At 42.2% G+C, this 20,790-nt stretch overlaps 1 protein-coding gene across 1 annotated transcript; it reads right to left on the bottom strand.

Annotated features, from left to right (window-relative positions):
* Window positions 1-874: 874 nt before the first annotated feature.
* On the bottom strand, window positions 875-17,425 carry LOC134456518 (protein disulfide isomerase Creld1). Its single transcript, XM_063207897.1, has 11 exons — window positions 17,352-17,425; window positions 15,462-15,580; window positions 13,337-13,419; window positions 12,479-12,589; window positions 9,355-9,446; window positions 8,797-8,976; window positions 7,789-7,884; window positions 5,897-5,980; window positions 5,040-5,135; window positions 3,651-3,791; window positions 875-1,618 (listed from the first exon to the last, which is right to left on the bottom strand). The coding sequence occupies exons 2-11, from the start codon at window positions 15,576-15,578 to the stop codon at window positions 1,398-1,400; spliced, it is 1,221 nt and encodes a 406-aa protein (XP_063063967.1). The 5' UTR covers window positions 15,579-15,580; window positions 17,352-17,425; the 3' UTR covers window positions 875-1,397.
* Between the last annotated feature and the right edge of the window lie 3,365 nt (window positions 17,426-20,790).

Here is a 20,790-nt window from a genome sequence, read left to right as displayed (position 1 = left end):
ATAATTATCAGAACGAATAAAAACACACAATGATATAAGTTTCCCTATGACTTAGCAGAGCATACCTGATGCTTTAGTAGTCAAGCAAATTGTAGCCTACATACAGTAACATCAGAGATTCCAGTCTGTCTGCTCACATGGAAACACTAGCATTCTAGAATGTCTTCGGGCGGTACATTCTGGTAACTAGTGCTTTCCTAGCCAGATACATCTTGTTCCTTGCAATGTAGAGAAACTACGGCAAGTTCCGATTTCTGTGAATTGAAATTTTTTCATTGATCCGGGTCCGCATTGGTAATTTCAGTACAGTCTGTTCCATGGAAAAAGTGGATTTCGGTCATTTTCTAAAGACATCAGGTATCACTGGGATGTTTAGTCCACAAAATGGTATTTGTTTCCATGCATACCTTTTACTTCTGTGCCAGGCATTGTCATTTCTCATGCCGCACATATGTAAGTTGTGTAATAATTTTGTAAAGAATCGTAGATAAGGGCAACATCCTCCGTGCTCCTGTACTTCACAATCTGGTGTGTCACAGGAAAGGACTAGTAACAGCAGGCAAAGAAGAGAGTCACCGGAGCCTCTTCAGGGGTGAGTTTCTCAAAATAGAAGTTGTTAGCCTGTTAGCAACTTTGGTAGTTGCCAATGGGAAAATGCATTGAAAACAACAAAGTAACTAATGTAGTAAGCAACTTTGGTTTTGAGAAATTCACCCCAGATGTGGAAAAAATACTGTTTTATTGGGCAAGTGGCAAGACTAACATTTCAACGTTTTCACGTCTTCTTCAAAGTTGATATGGCAAATCAGGTTTACCATATTGACTCTGAATAAGACGTAACAACGTCGAAACGTTAGACTTGGCACTTGCCCAATAAAACAAAGAATCCTTTCACTTCATTACGCCTTTTTGATGTTACACTGTTTAGTCAGGGAAAATTCAGTTGAATGCTGTGATATTCCTGGGCTTTCACCTTCACAGAGGCAAAGAAAAGAAAGCTCCCGCACACTGTTCACACTGGCAAGGTTTACTGTGACGTTTCGTTTTTTTATTTGAATTGCTTGAAGGTCAGTAGACCGAAACATCGCTGTAAACCTTGCAAATGTGAACAGTGTGCGAGAGCTTTCTTTTCTCTAACGTTGGTGAACCAGGGGTTCTTCTCCGACGCACCTGACCAAAGGTGCAAGAATTCTACACAAACCGACCTGCCCAGAGGCAATCCATTTCCTGTTATTCAAAACCAGCACTGGCACCCTTGACTTGCATCCATGCAGCCCACATAAATCAAAGTGTGTTCTAAACCTGAACATCTATTTAAAAAAAAAAAAAAGTACTTTTTTTTACAAGTCTTTCTGCTGTCGTTGTAGTATATTTTGTTTTGTAAATTAGGTGTCTATCTATCGTCCTTTAAATAGTCCGTCCAGCATGCGATCTCCTTTCTCTGATAGCCAGTAGCCTGCCATGGCTGCGAGGCCTCCGATGAAGATGGCTGTGAAGACCATGTCTCCTTTTGCGGCCAGCGTGGCCAGGGCACAGATGACTACGCCGAAGAACATCTGCTGGAGGACCAGGACCTCGTCATCCGTCATGTCGTCAAACAAGCCTTTGTCTGGCTCAGCTAGAGAGAGGAAAGACAGAAAAGATAGAAACATTTAAACAGGATTTCATTAAACAGCCCCTTCTCACGCTCAGCTAGAGAGGGGGGAAAAAACAGAAAAGATGGAAACATTTCAAAATGAATTTTAATTCAATCCAGCCCTAGGGCCTTGTCATTTGCCCTGTCATCATCAAACAAACCCTGAACAGGTTCAGTTAGAGCAGTTTTTCTCAACCGCCCCCTTGACCTCATCGTAAGCCTCCAACCGCCCCCTTGACCTCATCATAAGCCTCCAAACGCCCCCTCCACCTCATCATAAGCCTCCAAACGCCCCCTTGGACTCATCATAAGCTAACGCCCCCTTGACCTCATCTTAAGCCTCCAAACGCCCCCTTGACCTCATCATAAGCCTCCAAACGCCCTCTTCACCTCATCATAAGCCTCCAAACGCTCCCTTGACCTCATCATAAGCCTCCAAACGCCCCCTTGACCTCATCATAAGCCTCCAAACGCCCCCTTGGACTCATCATAAGCCTCCAAACGCCCCTTTGGACTCATCATAAGCCTCCAAACGCCCCCTTGACCTCATCATAAGTCTCCCAATGCCACCTTGACCTCATGATAGGTCTGCCCCTCCATTATTGAAAAATGAATAGACTAATGGTCCTCAATGTTAACTAAGCCCTGCCCCCACTCAGCTGTATCCTTCTCAACACCCTCCGTGGGGCTCCCCAACGCCCCCCTGAGGGGCTGTTCTGCCCCCGTTGGGAAACACTAACCTAGAGCATGAATGATCATGAATGAAGAATGATCGCAGCAGTGTGTCAAAGGGGTTTTTATATCATAACTACTGTATTTCAATGCAGTTCCTAGGATCTCATCATCCATCCTGTAATCAAATAAGCCCTTTTCTGGCTCGGCTAGAGAAACCAAAAAAGATAGCAATGCCTGTCAAAATGACTTTCATCATAATTGTTCAAATCCAGGCTTAATATTGAACCTACACTTAATAAAACAGCTTGCGGCAAACCCAAATCCCCGCTTCAGCTTCAGCGGGTTTTTAATCCCCAAGGGTCACATTAGATTGAGATTCACATCATTTGGACCAGGGTGGTGGGTCACAGATTCACATGATTTAGACCAGTGTGGTGCATCACATGCAACGTCTGGGTTAGTGACTCACTATAACGTCCAAAATATGAAAAGATGAAACTACGAGAGTGCAAACATTAAATAAATAAACTGGAAATGCACTCCGAGTGCAGACCTCCGCCAAGGAAGGTGTTTGATAGAACATTTGACTATGTTACATCCTACATCCGTGTAGCATGCTACAATGCTACACGGATCCATTGACTTTCACTAGCTTAGCGACATATTCCCTCTTTTAACTTTTCTTACAACGCTTAACATGAAAAATAAGACACTTTACCACCTTAATAAACCCCAGCCAAAATAGTGGCATACCCCTTTAACAGGATGACTAGAAGATCACTATCAAAATTCTTTCAGATGTTAACAATGCCTCCCTCGGCCTCTGAAACACTCCCTTCCCTCCGTACCCCCCGAGGGGCCCCAGCCGCTAGTTTGGGAAACTATTTATATGCACCAATAGCTGCCCAAATATACAGTATACCAGGGGTTCCCAACCTTTTCCAACTTGGGGCCCACTCGAAATTATCACAAATGTTCGGGGCCCACCTCTGACCCGATTACGAATAAAACTCACATAAATCAGCAGCAACACACACCCCAAAATGTGATTATAATTTTTTGAATATTATTTCAAGGCACGCTTGGTATACCTTCAGGGCCTACCAGTGGGCCCCGGCCCATAGGTTGAAAATCACTGCAGTATACAAAAGGTAGACTACTGTACACCACTGCATACGTATATGGTCTCTCCAAACGAGTCATTAGTAAACCTTTTTTTCATAATTGTTTCAAAATAAACAAAATAAATAATATGTTATCACCAAGTTTCACATAAGGTTCCCCTAATTTGTTCAAGTGTGTGTATCACATAATAAAAGCATCCCGTGGGTTAACTTACTGGGTAACACGTTTTCCACACATATGCTGTCTCTGCGGATGAATCCCTCGGCACACTCGCAGCGGAACGAGCCCTCCTCGTTAATGCAGGCCTCATTAAGACCCTTACAAGCCATGTTGCGATCACTGCACTCATCCACATCTGAGAGATAAAAACGGAAACAACAGAGGTATGTTTTATCATAAAACAGAAAAACAATACCAAGGCTAATTCTGAAGTTTGTGGGCCAATAAGTTGCAGGCTGTTGATTTATTATTATTTGACTACTTAACAGGAGTTCATCTTCATTCAACAGTAAAGAGTTCAGATGCAAAAACCACTAACTCCATTTCTGAAGACCTGCACTTCTATATTTTTAGAGAACCCCGTTGTTGGTTTGGTTTACATTCGTGTACTTGATAATAGATATAAATAGTTATATTACATAAATAAAATTTAGAAAATGTGCCATTTTGATACATTAATTAAGATTATTTTCTGAAAAGGCACTTAGGGGGGTTTGCATCTGAACTCTTCAATTACTCATCCACATCTAAGAGATTAAGTGTATAAAAAAAAAAAAACTAAAAATGGAGGACTATTAAATAATAGCCAACACTACTTTTGGTGAAAGTATGTCAAAGGTACACTATGTTACATTACATTGTCAGTTGTTGAGGACACTTGGGTAAATGTGGCCAATACATTGAATTGAATTATTATTTGGATATTTGAACAAGAGTTCTTTTTCTTTGTAACAGTAAAGGAATGATAGTAGCGATACTATTACATAATATTTTGGTAACACTTTATTTTAGGGATACATCTATTAGCACTAATACATACAATGTTCCTGTATAAGTAACTTGTAAGGCATGTACAAAGCAAAATCAAACATTTGTTAGACATGTATTCGCAAATGTCTTGTTCATGCACAATAAGGGATTTATTACCAATTTAACCTTAGTAAGGACCTAGTAGGCCTCAGCGTTTGCTTAGTACATGCCTTATAAGGTACTTATGCAGGCATTAACATTGTATGTATTAGTGATAATAGATGTATCCCTAAAATAAAGTGTTACCAATATTTTGAAGTTAAACCAAGGCACTTGGAATACTTATTCCCTACACAGTCTCACGCCAAGTAGTCAATATCTGAGTACCTTTGACCAGACTGCAATTTTTGACGTCTTGGGTATTCCTTCCACGTCACATTTTGACTATGTCCTCAAAGGCGCCCCCTTGTGGCAGCATAACGTCATTGAGGTTAGGCTTAGGAATAGGTTTAGGGTTAGGCCACATAGTCAAAATGTGACGTGGAAGGAATACCCAAGACGTCAAAAATTGCAGTCTGGTCCAAGGTAGTCAGAAATTGACTACTTGGGGTGAGACTGCGTTGCTCCTACTCACCAAGGCACTTGGCCCCCTGAAGTCTGTAGCCTCTTGCACACTTTTTACACCTGGCCGGCCCACTGCCCATGCAGCCCACGCAAGACTGGTCACAACCTGGCAACACACACAAGGGGAAGAGGATGGTGAGGGGACAGGACAGCGCTAACATGGTCACAACCTGGCAACACACACAAGGGGAAGAGGATGGTGAGGGGACAGGACAGCGCTAACATGGTCACAACCTGGCAACACACACAAGGGGAAGAGGATGGTGAGGGGACAGGACAGCGCTAACATGGTCACAACCTGGCAACAAGAGGAAGAGGATGGTGAGGGGACAGGACAGCGCTAACATGGTCACAACCTGGCAACAAGGGGAAGAGGATGGTGAGGGGACAGCGCTATCATGGTCACAACCTGGCAACAAGGAGAAGAGGATGGTGAGGGGACAGGACAGCGCTAACATGGTCACAACCTGGCAACAAGAGGAAGAGAATGGTGAGGGGACAGGACAGCGCTAACATGGTCACACACAGACACACACACAAGGGGAAGAGGGACAGTGAGGGGGCATCGCTAACATGGTCACAACCTGGCAACAAGGGGAAGAGGATGGTGAGGGGAGGAGACACGCTCACAGATGTACAAGTAGAATGATGCAGCATCATATACAGTATGTAATTATGCACAGTATTGCAGGATATGTTCCAAAACCGTTGAGAGTAATTTGAGATACATCTCAAGGGGGTAAGTGGGACATTTGCCCCAGGAGCCAGAACCCTCTCATTTAGTGGTGGGGGCTTTGTTGGGGGCCCTATCAGTCTTGCGCTGGGTCCCTGTCTACACTTGTGCCGCCACTGAATGTATCTACTTACCTCTGCACTCATATGAACCCTCTGTGTTGAAACAATACGTATTTGATGGACAGCGAGCCAGCTCTGTCCCACACTCATCCACATCTGTAATGCATACAAAAAGACGAACACATACAGTAAAGACATAAATACATAAAGATAATGGTAGAGGAAAGAATCAAATTGACCAATAGAAAGAAGATGTTGTTTATGGTGAGACATTCAAATCAAATTATACTCAACTGGGGTAACAAATATTCACATTTTAATTACGGTCAAGTTAAATTATTAAATTATTAAATTATTCTTTTTATTAGTATTTTATTAACTATTTAATGACTATTAAACCATAACAAAGTGGTTTTGACAAGCCGCTGTCTACTAACCCCAACTCCGATGAAGTTGGGACGTTTGGTAAACAGTGAATAAAATCAAAATGCTATCATTTTCAAAACACTCAATCTATTCATTAGATGGAGAATAGTGAAAAGACAACATATTAAGTGTTAAAACCGAGAAAAAATATTGTTTTGGGGGACATATGTACTCATTTCTAATTTGAGAAATCCAACACGTCTCAAAAGAGTTGGGACGGGGACAATAAATGGCAGCAAATGTCGAGGAAGACTAAAAACAAAACAAAAGACAACACTTAACAGTTAAATACATTAACCGATGAGATGATTTTATATAAAAAACAGTGTTAATTCCTATCTTGGACATGATTTCACCAGCTTAAATGGTGGGTGTATTCCTTGTCATGTTTTGCAATGTTTTCTTTTCTGTAGTGCTTACAGTGTGACAGGTCTTGACCAAAAACCCACCATTTTATCACATGCTGGTCCTTATGATGGAGCCAAACTGTTAAAACATAGTAGAGAATGCAATTTGACCTTACTATGTGGCAGTAATCGAAGATCTCCCTTCAACATATAATGCATGAGTGGCTTTTCATGCTGTTTAAAACCCATTTATACTATTCAGCACTGTATTTAACTCTACAGATGAGTGAGAACATCTTAACCAATGCACTACTGCATCCGCATGCCATCATGGAGGCTGACTTTTGAAGCTAGCACTAACAGAAGTTGGATGGTCCATTTTCACTGTAGCACAGGATGTGCAATGCTCTATTATTGTCAAAAAGAATGGACTTCTACAACTTCTGCTGACTTCTGTAAGCAAAGGACAGTTTCCCATGTCTTCTGGGTCTATTTCAAGTGAGCTCAGGTGCTTAGGAGAATGTTAAACCCCTGTGTCATTTTCATGCATTAAGCATTCTTAATATGGTCAATTTTCAATAGCTCTAGCACTCCAGGAATTAGAGTGAGACTACAGCCAATATATATTTCATGATGTCATGAACCTATACAATGATTTTATTAACAAAAATATGTCTTATATACACTCAATCGTGGTAAATCAAAGGGAATTCAAAAATGTATGTAATAACTATGGTAATTATTCCCTTTGCATCTTTAATTCTGAGTGACTCAGCCTCTCTGTGATGATCTTATACCTGGACACCTATATTGTCCGTCAGTACAATTCATTTTGAAATGTTCTTCTTTGTTGTTTTATCTTATTTGGATGTTTACTAAATTTCACTGATCCCCGTCCCAACTCTTTTGAGACGTGTTGGATTTCTCAAATTAGAAATGAGTACATATGTCCCCCAAAATAATATTTTTTCTCGGTTTTAACACTTAATATGTTGTCTTTTCACTATTCTCCATCTAATGAATAGATTGAATGTTTTGAAAATGATAGCATTTTGATTTTATTCACTGTTTACCAAACGTCCCAACTTCATCGGAGTTGGGGTTTGTAGGTGGCTAGCATGTCAGTGAATGCTTCCTGCTGAGCAACATGGTTGCAGATGATTGATAGAGGAGCTTGCCTCTTATACTGACCAAAACATTTGTTGTCGTGCAGTATCCATCCTGAGTTGCAATCGAGACAGCTGTAGTCATGTGGCCCCGTGCACTTTCGACACGTGTGATAGCATGCTGTGGAGAGAGGGAGAGACAGTGTGTCAGTGGTGTATATTACATTACATTACATTATACTTAGCAGACGATTTTATATCCAAAGCGACTTACAGTTATTTACAGGGTACATTGGTTACAGTCCCTGTAGCAGTGTGTGATGGTCGGAGGTGTAGGAAGCATGGGTGAGGGTTTGATTCGAACTTGCAACCCTCTGATCTTAAATCCACCTCCCTAGCCAGGCTATGGCTGCCCCATGTATAGGTTAAGTAGCATGTGAAATACTGTAGACACTAGACATGCTGTAGATTCATATCAGAAATGTAAAAATAACCAAATATATCCAAATTTGGGTATGTTTGGTCAATGTTAAATCTGGCATATTGTTCCAGACCATTACACTATACTGCCCTACAATTTCAGGACGCAGTATAATTCGAAATGGCAAACTGAGAAAAAAGGCTTTAAAGTTTCCTTTCTGGCCATGCAACTGTGTTGGAGGTCAAGTGATTATGACACTTCCATATAATACTTTTTTATGATGGAAATTTATGCACACAAGAAAAAAAGCAAAAAAACAACATTCTCATTACTTTTTAGCTGAAAAATCATTATACTGCGTTCTGTTGTGATATTACTGTCTACACCAAAACCACGGTGTCAATGGAGAAGTGCAGTATAATGCGCGTTATACTGCGTTCTTGGCTAGTACGGCATAACCTCCTAAAAGCAAAAAGCGCAGTATAATCGGTTTTTAGCGTTTTTTTCTGAAACGGGACCAAGTTGGACCAAAAAAAATTAACACAAGAAAAAGAAGGTATTTTAAAGCCAATTTACGGTCTAAACCTATTTTTGACCATTTTCAAGATACTGCGTTCTGATATTGTAGGGCAGTATATGAAACAAGTTCTGGAATACAACGTTTTTTTTTACCTGAACATGGAGGTTGTGTTCCATTTGAGCTTTTTTCCCTGTAATACCCGTCAGCACATTCTTGGCAGAGCGGTCCAGAGTAGCCGGGGTCACAGACACACTGCCCATCTCCTAGACGAGTTCCATCCCCCTCGCAGCGGCCCAGACCACCACACACACCTCCAGGGTTCAAGGGGCACTCTAGGAAAGACAAGGCAAATATTGTTTTCTTTTATATACATGTACAGTAGGCTACCAATCATTTTGGTAGATCACATTTTTCATTCATTCATATTTGAGCATTCAAATATCAAGATTGTGTAGTGTTGGCTCAAATTATAACTGAAGAAAATATTTGTACCATATTTTTTTATTAATAATAATACCGTACAAATTATCAGTTACGATACAAATACGGTACAAATTATTATCAATGTGTAGTTTCATCTTGCAAAGGGCAAGGCAACTTTTGATCATCAGCCAAACAATAAAGTATTTTGACAATATGTATATATTTTGTATTATTATTATTATTATTACAGCATTCTTCGCCGTACATGAATGGAGGCCGTAGCGTACCTGCACAGTTGGGCCCGTAGCGGCCCGGAGGACAGCAGAGTCTCAGCTCCTCAATGCACAGCCACTCAAACAGGTCCGGAGCCTCATCCTGCCTGCAAACATACAGGAAGCTTGGTTAAAGGGACACTGTGCAGAAAATTGTCAAAAAAGGTACTGCAACTATGCTGCGTATTGAAATTGGGCTGCCTATTGCCAAATTTGATCTTTACATGAAAGTTTACTAAGTATTAAACAAAGATTTTCTAGTATGGTCCAAGTACAGTCATTTTTGCAGCTAAAAATGGCTATTTTTAGGAAATTCAAAATGGCGGACCATGGAGAAGATCCCCCTTTTCATGTATGAAAATTGCAATTTTCCCAGTCATAATGAATACTTAGAATTTGATGCTGGTGGTAAGTATTCATGAAAAAGGTAACATTAGTGAATGGGCAGCATGAATTCTGGAAATAAACACCTAAAAATCTCACACAGTGCTCTTGTCTCATTTACATTTTTATGGTGGGATGATGGATTTAAACACAGTACTATTTTGTAACAGGGAATAAAAGAACCAAACTGAGACAGAAACAGTCAGCATATTGCTACAATGACATTTTCACGATAAGCATTTTGCGAACGGATGTCTCATTTTCAAACCAGCGGTGTTTAGAATGTGATATGGTACAATAATATAACCCAAGATGTATGTCAGTAGTTAGGCTGCATTTTGCCTTCTTTCTCTCAGTCTGTTGTAGGACAAAGGGCACATAGGCGAGTACATTTAGGTTTTAACCCCAAACAAATTGATACAAAAGGTTTTTTTATGGATTCTATTACTATTGGACCTGCTAAATGACATACTAAAAATCCAGTAAAATCTGACTTAGCTGCCATAGGCTTATCATAAGGGTCAAGAGACACTCCACGTGAATAGGCCAAAAAATTTAGCTTGCAGATATCACCATGAAACTTAATCAGGTAATTACTCACATATTTGTGAGAAAAAAATGTATTGCAAGTTTTCTGAAATGTTATGTTTTAATATGGTAATTGGACTATATCTAATTAAATATGCATTCAATTTCAAAATGCAAAAACTCAAAATCTGAAAAAGCCAAGCTCAAAATTACTCTTTTATTTTGTTTCTAGTAAGCCAGAAGATATCTTCAGAAGAGATTATGGACATCTCTTTTTGTTTTGTAGTAAATCTAAAAATCTTTGTGCAGACTCACCAGCTAGCATTTTTTTTCAAAACATGATTATTTAACATCTCTCTTAGATAAATAATTGAGTTTTATGTTTCTCAAGTTCTTCAGACATTCTTTGAGTCTGGTGGTATCATTCTTAGCATGTATCAAGGGCAAGGTCAGCTGTCCTCAAATCATAGCCTCTCCACAGAGGTGTCCTAAGGGCTGGTGCTGGGACTCCTATTTGCCATGTACACCACATCACTGGGCCATGTTATCTGTTCTCACAGCTTCTCATACTACTGTTACACCGATGAAGCACAGTTACTTTGTGCCAGATGACACGGTCACACACATTTCCGCTTGCCTCTCTGAACTATCCACAAGTATGAAGGAATGCAACCTTCAGTTGAACCTCGCCCAAATGCACTGCTGGTGATCCCAGCCAAAGATTTAGGTTGCCATGATATCAAACTCAATATGGATTCTGCTACTGTTGCCTGAAATAAGGCCACAAGAGATCTAAGTGTCATTGTTGATGACCATCTATCATTCTCTGACCACATAGCCTCAGTTTCCCAGTCATGTCCCTAATCGAATACAAGCCCCTGACCCTTGCCTATGAAGCTACAACAGGCCCTACTCTGACATACGCGAAAGCTATGCTAAAGCCAGGACATTGTCTGTCTCCAGTACCAACCGTTTCACCTTGCCCTCTACTTACACATGTAGTGGCTCCTGTCTATTCAGTTCAGCTGCTGAAAGACCCAAAATACCTAGTGACACCATGATTCATTACTGATGATGTGCCCTGACAAACAGCACATGGATATTACCATAGTAGTGTCTTTATCCACCCAAACAGCACTCCAAACAAACAGATACTGAAAACATGTTAGTTCATGCCAATGTAATTATCATGTAGTAACCTTGATTTTTAAAAACTTTGATCTTGAAAATGACACCTTTCCTGAAGTTAGATTTTCCTAGATTTTTAGTATGTTAGTAAGGACAGCTGGATGTATTGAAATCAGTTGAAAAACCTTTTGTATCAATTTTTTGGGGGTTTGGTGCATTTTGGCCATAGATGTACTCGACTAACATTAATGTTGGTGTTTTAATATGTTGGTCAACAACCAATTTCAACATCTTTCTAACCAATTGGGTGCCTGAGAGAAAAAGTCAGCTTCAACCAGGATATCCTGCTCCCACTTATTTTATTTTCCTGTGACGTTACGGGTAAAAATCCTTCTTCAGATGTGACAGAAAAATAAAATAAGTGGGGGCAGAAAATCCTGGTTGAAGCTGACTTTTTCATTTTTATCTGGTCATTTGGTTCGACTCCCGACCCGCCAGGTTGGTGGGGGGAGTAATCAACCAGTGCTCTCCCCCATCCTCCTCCATGACTGAGGTACCCTGAGCATGGTACCGTCCCACCGCACTGCTCCCCATGGGGCGCCACTGAGGGCTGCCCCCTTGCACGGGTGAGGCATAAACGCAATTTCGTTGTGTGCAGTGTGCAGTGTTCACTTGTGTGCTGTGGAGTGCTGTGTCACAATGACAATGGGAGTTGGAGTTTCCCAATGGGCTTTCACTTTTCACTTTTCACTTTTCGCTTTCACTTTGGTTGTCCCGCTCCCAGGTCAGACGTTTGGATGTGCAGGCTTTAACCTCCTCATTGCCTGTGACATGAGACCATGCGGTGAGCATTTGAAGACGATAGGTCTGCACACTGCGGAATAAGCTCCAAATAATAAAGTTCATTAAATTAAATCAGCACCGTTTCCTGACGTTGCTGTTTTAATATAATAAACGTTTTTTTTTGGTGCTTATTCCGCAGTGTGCAGACCTAACTACTTCAACTGTCTGACACTTTTGTCTAGCACCTGCAATAAGAGACTTTGGATGTGTGCACCCTACCCAAAACGATGAACATGCATTGAACACACATACGTACCTGTGAAACCACCAGGTCTCCACCTGATCTTCTATCTGTTCTAGCAGTTTATTGCAGTCAAAATCAGTCTTCTCACAAGCCGTCTCCACAATCTCCAGGAGCCGGGTTTCACTGTAAGCATATATCGGAAACATTACATATCATAACTACCTGATTTCTTTTTCATTAATGCAAATAGCCCCTGTCTTTTATGTTACGTCTCATTGTTTGCATTAGAACAACGTTTACCGTCTTCAGAGTTCACTGACAGCCAGTGTAGGCTACAAATGGTCAGACTCAAATAAACTGCATATATCACACCCATACTGTATATACCAAAACAGAGACGTATTAAGTACAAGTAGAAGTACTCTGACTAGGGCTGCACAATTAATCGAGAATAATCGAAAATCGTGATAAATTAGTGAATTAATCGTGGCAATAGTGACCTACCTTTGAGAGTGTCCTTGAAGCCAGAACATATTGACAGGCTCGTGTTTCTGGACAGAAATCTGTCCACCTAAGTTTCATGCTATTGTCTTTACATAATTATTACAATTCGTTTTATTTTGCTTATCCCGTATATAATTCATTCTTGGTTATATTTCATCTTGTTATAATTTTCAAAAAAATCTGCGAAATTCAATAATCGTGATTAATAATCGTGATTACGATTTTGACCAAAACAATCGTGATTATGATTTTTTCCATAATCTTGCAGCCCTAAGTCTGACAGTGCGTTTACTATAATTAGGTACAGTGTTATAACTGGTGTATAAACTATATCAGATCATGTCATAGTGTTGTAATTACATCAGCAAGAGTACTTTTTACTTCTACTTTATACACATGTGCTAAACAGTTTAGTTTGTGTCTCACCTGCGTGCATATTTAGCCAGTTTTTCCTCCTCCCAGGCTGTGTTGCCCCCACCAAAGTTCTTTGAAGCCGTTCGCTCGATACCCTGAAATTAAGAAGATAATCATTTTGGGGAAATATCACTCTGATATCCAGGTCGGTCGACAGAGGGAGATAAATGGGTCAGGGAAATGGGGGGCCCAGAATTGGAACCATTCTGGCACTATTATATTGTATGGGTGGATTCCAATATGCGGACTCCCGTCCTCCCGTGCTAACTAGGGATGTAAATAAAATCGAAATTTAAATCGGCGATTTAATCGAATCGCATCGTATCGTGGGGCATTCTTAAGAATCGAAAAGAATATAATCGCTGTCCCCTGTGCAATGCCCTAGCTCCATAACACAATAGTAGTGGAAAAGTAAATGGAAAAAATTGAATCGAACCGAATCGCATCGTATCGTGGGGAATTCTTAAGTATCGAAAAAAAACAATCGAATCCCTGATTTAAGAAATCGATACTGTATCGTATCGTCATGAAGGCTGTGATTTACACCCCTCCCTTGCTAACTAGCCTCCTTGTGGCCTCGCGATGATGTCACCGGCCACAACAGTGTTGTATTTCAATATCTCGCAAAAGCTCAATTCTAATGTCATTTTCACATTCGCAAACGGGATGGTGAATGATGAATAGTCCCCCAAAAACTGGTGCGGCCAGCTAGGCTGACTGCTGGGAAACTAAATGGTTTTCTCCACGGAGGAAGGGGATCAGCAAAACGCGAGGCCACAAGCAGAGGCGGACTTTACATTAGGCAAACCTAGGGCCCCGACCAAATCTGCCCTCCATAGGGGCCCCCAACTGTCACACACACAAAAAAGTAGGCCTGACCTTAATGTGTCACTTGTGTAAAGTAATCCAAGATGAACGTATATGAGACAAAACACTAAAATGGCACCCTCGCTCCTGCCATGCCAATTGTTGAATTGTTAAAAGAATTACTTTTGAGGTCACCATGTTTATATTTCGCCTAGGGCCCCAAAGTGGCTAGATTCGCCCCTGGTCACAAGCACATATTGGAATCCAGCCCATGTCTTGAGAGGGGGCCTTTTCAGATGATTTTGTGCCAGGCTTGGTTCAAGGGACACTGTGCAGGAAATGGTCAAAAAGGGTACTGCAACTATGCTGCTCATTGAAACTGGGCTGCCTATTGCCAAATTTGATCTTTACATGAAAGTTTACTAATATTAAACAAATATTTTCTAGTATGGTCCAAGTACAGTCATTTTTGCAGCTACAAATGGCTATTTTTGGAAATCCAAAATGGCGGACCATGGAGAAGATCCCTCTTTTCATGTATGAAAAGTGCAATTTTTCCAGTCATAATGAATATTTAGAATTTGATGCTGGTGGTAAGTATTCATTAAAAAGGTAACATTAGTGAATGGGCAGCATGAATTCTGGAAATAAACAACTAAAAATCTCACACAGTGCCCCTTTAAAGTTGTCAGCGGTCCTGCTGATATCAATTATCCTTCAAAAGTGTATCGACTATAAAAAACACATTTTCACGTTCGTATTGAAATGACAGAGACAGATTTCATAATCGGCTGTTACCAGAATGGCAATGACCAAGTCATAAGTTATGACTAAAGGCCCTGTGCACTGGCATAGGGGAGTAGTACGATGGTAGTTACATTTTTCAGTGACTATTACGGACGGTGTCTGGTAAGGGGCTAATGCATTACTACAGTGAAATGTATGCAATATCAACAAAACACATTCATCGTATTAGTGCCCTTAGTGCATGATCAGAAGCGCATCTTGCCACCAGGCCAAACCTTTAATTTCGCACCTTCAAAAGCGGCAGCGATCCGACGAAATTTAGGCAATTCCGTGGAGGATTGGTGGCGTCCACAGAGCCACAAATTCCCCTTTTGGTGCTGTGAGGCCAGGCAGGCAGCCGCTTGGGGCCCCCAAGCCCTAGATAGTGACCACACTTAACCACAGCCCACACTTTACCACAGTAGTGGCGATTTTGGTTGAAATGCTTTCGCATTTTAGCTTGGGGCCCCACCTGACCCAAGAATCACCTCTGCGCGTGATTGTTTTCTGGTCACTGCAGTTCAGAAAAATAAATCATCCGTACCTTCACAAAGTTCTGGGTGAGTTTGCGGCAGGTTTGGCACGGTGCCGTGTCCACTGTCATGACGTAGGCGAAGGGCATGAGCAGCACCGCCGGCAGGAGAGAGTACGGCCATCCCATGACTACCAACAGAGACACAAGCACAACACAAGCGAGTTAACCCTTTGAGGAGTACCATTAGATATATGTGATTAGAATTTTGCCAACATTTTGAGTTCTCATTATGATGTCATAATGACTTTTCTAAATTTTTTCCGCAGACTTTTATGGGAGCTGTAGAGTGTTCGAGTACAATTCTAGAAGAATTGGGGAAAAGTCTTTACTCCTCAAAGGGTTAAATGCCAGTAATTATCTGATTGTGTGACAAAAAAATGAAATGGAATGTACTGTACGCCACTACTTATCTGTAATTCAGTCAGAAAATCTAAATACACACAAATCAAAACTACTTACTTGAGAAAGGAGGTAGCAGAGACACTCAAATATTCAACAAAAATGTAAATACCGTAGGTAAATAAAGCCTATGTTATACATTTCCTGTCTTCAAGAGCTGATGAGGACCAGAGTAATATTATACACCTATGTAGTTCATTGTGCTCTAAGTACCTTGTGTCTCCTCACTGCGCTACTTTGAATATTGGACATACAGACTGTAAATAATGTGGAATACTTGAATTAGTTGAAAACAATTCATGGACCTCAGATTACAGGGCATCACAGAAGCCTTGGTTTAGTTAGCTCAGGGTAAAAAGCAAAAACTAGTAGCCCAATGAAAGAGCCCAGTGGCCTTATTGTGAGGATTAATTCTCAACATTCTCCTATTATATTAGGACAGGGATGGGCAACTGGAGGCCCAGGGGCCACTTGTGGCCCGCCTCCTCACCCTTTGTGGCCCGTGGATAAAACATAATTTTAAAAGAAGACAATTAAAAAAAAACACTAGTTAATCAATACATTGTAATTATACTGTTGGCTGATAGAGAATACTCCTATATATTCCTTCCAAATAATATCGGCAGTCAGTGAGCGAACAAACTGCATCTCAAACTTTCCAAGTTAGAATCAGATCCGTTGTCATATGGCCCTTCGATGAAAAAAATGTGGCCCCCCTTATCATGAAAGTTGCCCATCACTGTATTAGGACGTGTAACCAACCACTCTACATGAAGGCATCTGGGTTAGCCCTATATACCCTAATTATCATAGCATGGGCTGGGCATGACAGATGGTACAGTGCAACCCCCGCATGGAAACCAGCCAATGAGTTCAAAAAGGGAGCAGTACGCCGCCACCCATCCCTCCCAGAGAGAGAGAGAGTGAGAGAGACCTCCTCTCCTCTCCTCCACACCCAGCCCAAGCTAGGCGACTGCAGGTGCTAGATCATAGGACGCACAGCTGATGCTGCTTCATGAAGGGCGTTGTTTACCGTCCTCCCGTCCCGACAAGCATCCCATTTCCTGTATCTCCCCTTCAATAACAAAGCGAACATCCTATCAGGCCTAAACTTTCATGTCAGCAGATCAATAAGGCTTACCTCACGTTTACTAAACGGAAAACGTGTGTGCATTTATACGGTAGCCTAGATGCTGCGCTCTTTGCGCTGTGCGTCCCAATAAAAGACGCGGTAGGCTCCTGGCAAGATTATCGCATTACGCCAGCTGTAGCCTACTATAACACTAGCAAATAGATAAAGCATTTGCTTGCATATGCTACAATTGCTGTCAAATGACGAATCTGCCACATCCTTAATGAGTAAAATATTGATCAAGAAATATGAAAACTCGACTTTACAATCAGGAAGGCGCATTCACTTTTCTCTGCGACATGCTACTAAAAAATGTATGGAGACTACTGCGGTTTACATTGTCCACTAGGCTACAACAGCTGACCTACCTTTGTCAACGAAGGCTCCACGCTACCAGCAATATCCCAAAAACCATAAAGTCCTCGGTTTCATGACAGCGGCGGTTTCGGGTTGCGGATGTGTGTGTTCCGGTCTTTTGCAGCTTTAACGACGCTCTCCTTCTCATAGGACAAAGGCTCCCAGCCAATGATGTATCACGACCGCAGCCCACACTGCCAATGGACTGCTGCCGTGTAGGGCTCCTATGGACCTTAATGAGGATGAGAGAGTCCCATCGGGTACTGTTTTCGGGACGCCCATTGGCTAGCCATCCTTCCCGTCCGACCCCGCCCCTTCCATTAAGTAAAACATGATGATGCGAGAGGGATGCTGAGGAAGGGGGATGCGAATCGGACAGATAACTGGATGATGGAAGAGTCGGATTTCTTACCCTCTGACTTTACTTGTCTCTGTTGCACGACCACTGACTGAATTAAGGAAATACTGACTGCGTTATTTTGTGCCAATATGAAACCATGAAATGCAATTTTTTTTGTTATTTTTAAAAAAAGGGACTGTGGAAATGGACAATGTAAAAAAAATGTAAAAATTTAAACACTAACCTGAATTAAGTAGTTTGCTGTTTATTTATAAATAAATAAATGTGGTCCAGAACTGAGTCCCAGGGGCGGCGCAGAGGGGGGGGGGGCATAGGGGCCAGGAACCCCCGGCCTCACCACTTGGGCCAGTGGCTTTCGATTGCCAAACATCTTGTAGGGGCCCCATTCTACGATATTTCGTGGGCCCAACACCTCAGACACATCTCCCGCCGCCCCCCCCCGTCCCAATACCAGTGGTCCGCCCCTGCTGAGTCCTTTTGCATTTCATGTACTGGGCAGCGGGGCCTTTTTAGACGACTTTGTCCCGGGCCTGGCCAAAACTGTTAGCAACCCTGGGTATTGGTGATGCTGCTCTGCAGTCCTCTCTCCAAGTAAACCACGCGCATATGCAGTTGGGAAAAATCCTACAACGTGTGGAGAACAAAGTTCATGAGGACACTAAAATACCTAACCATTACAGTAGGGGGGGGGGGGGGACCTACTGTATGTCTCGAGGGCCTAATGCGGCCCCTGATGTCATTTTAATGTCATGCCGTTTCACATGAAATATGACATTTTGTAAAGAAATCTTAGAAATTAAATTTGCAATACAATTAAGTAATATTTTCAGGGGACCTAAAGGTGGGGTCTGTTGTAAGGGTGGGCACCTTCAATATAGATCTTAATTGCGGGGGGAAGTTCTGGTCCTGCTGGAAAATCCATCAAACCTCAAAAAAGGGTTTCGGCTAGATTATCACATGGCTCCAAAGTAAGCTACATACATTTCATCTACAGTAGGTATAGGAACATCTCCCTGGAGTAATGTGGGTTTAAATGCTTCTTTCTAATGGTACAGGATTTGCTGCTGTGAGCCTGTGACCCTTTTGACCCAAAACCAAACCCTGTTATCCATTCTCCTCCTGAAACTAGCCTGCAGTAATGTGCCATTACTGTCAACAAGGTCCCAAAGACTCTTGAGTTGGTGTGTAACCAAGTTGACGTATAAACAACAGCATGTAACTTTCTGTGAAGTTACTTCATCTTTAATTATTCTTACGTGTGAAACAATTATGTATTTTTGTCGAGTAGTTCAACTATGACCAGGGATAAAGAAGCCTGTAATGGTATAATGATATTATAAGCCTGTGATTACTTTAGTTCTATATTATAGTTTAGTTATATATTATTATGTTATCTCATATTAGTTATAATCCTCAATATCTTCAGACAGGCCTATTACACACAGTACAGAAGAAATGGTCATTTTCACCATGGCTATATGATGACACCACCACCCACCTGATGCGTTCAACATCACACGTTAATATAGCTACTAAAACAGTTAGGCTCCCCTGCCGGGTGGTCCGCAGCAGGTGGTCCTAGTTTAGACCAGAACTATTTAACCTTGTTGATCTGTTGATCGGTTCCTGTTGTGCTTCAAGTATGTCTAAGCCACAATCACCTCCTAAAAGAATTGACTGGCGGGCCGATCCGGGCACCTTCCACTTTCACCAGCAGGGTCGGATTAATGCACAGGCTAGATATGGCTGCAGCCTAGGGCCCCCACCTGCCAGGAGGCCCCCACTGGCTAGATATGGCTGCAGCCTAGGGGCCCCACAGGCTAGATATGGCTGCAGCCTAGGGCCCCCCACCTGCCAGGGGCCCCCACCACCACAGGCTAGATATGGCTGCAGCCTAGGGGCCCCCACCACAGGCTAGATATGGCTGCAGCCTAGGGCCCCCACCACAGGCTAGATATGGCTGCAGCCTAGGGCCCCCACCTGCCAGGGGCCCCCCACGGGCTAGATATTGCTGCAGCCTAGGGGCCCCCACCACAGGCTAGATATGGCTGCAGCCTAGGGGCCCCCACCTGCCAGGGGGCCCCCACGGGCTAGACATTGCTGCAGCCTAGGGCCCCCACCTGCCAGGGGCCCACCACAGGCTAGATATGGCTGCAGCCTAGGGCCCCCCACCTGCCAGGGGCCCCCACCACCACAGGCTAGATATGGCTGCAGCCTAGGGCCCCCACCACAGTCTAGATATGGCTGCAGCCTAGGGCCCCCACCTGCCAGGGGGGGCCCTGATTAGTCAAAAGTGAAGACCTGCATAATTGTGACAAGACGCAACATTGAAAAATGTATCTGTTGTGTTGAGTAGAGTTGGTAGACATCTCTTTAGTTCCCTAGCTTGTAATTATGACACCATCTATGTAAATTTGTCACAAAATGTGCCTTCTGGTGGGCCCGATGTAACCAGTAGCCTAGGGGCACCAGGACAGCTTACTCCGTCCTCTCCCCACCACTATAACACTAGCAGGCTCAAAAGGTTCTGCCAACTGTGATCTGACCTCTGTATACAGGGCAAATCTGGGCCTGCACTGTATCTGACCTGCGTCTAAAGGAACGTTATCGCAATGTCACACGAACATTATCGCAATGTCACACGTTAAATATGACTTTGGACCTCACACGCATCAGCAAATTGTTTCGACTGCTTGGTTCCCACAAACTCTTCACAGCCATATGACGATTAGGATTGTTGGTGAGTTTAAAATGAATGTTAACGTTAGACGCTCAGACACTTGATATGTACTGTAACAATTACCATATAGTTTCAACAGTCAACTTGGAAAAACACCCTGGTACACGGTTGGACAGTACAGTAAGTGTGTATGTCCTTAAAACCCACACAGTAGAATTGAAACAACCATTAATGAATACATCTTACAACTTCAAATACACCACTGCGTGACCAGGGGCAGATCTAGGGCCGTAGCCAGCATTTTGGAATAGGCGGGGTCCATGATGCGCATAGCAAAAAAAATGTAGACAGAACATGATATATTTTACATATTTATACATGTTTATATTTATATTTACATATTTGTACA

This window comes from Engraulis encrasicolus, chromosome 10 (assembly GCF_034702125.1).
Source record: "Engraulis encrasicolus isolate BLACKSEA-1 chromosome 10, IST_EnEncr_1.0, whole genome shotgun sequence".
NCBI classification, from domain to species: domain Eukaryota; kingdom Metazoa; phylum Chordata; class Actinopteri; order Clupeiformes; family Engraulidae; genus Engraulis; species Engraulis encrasicolus.
Note: the sequence above shows the minus strand (reverse complement) of the source record. Positions and strands in the feature narration are given on the sequence as shown.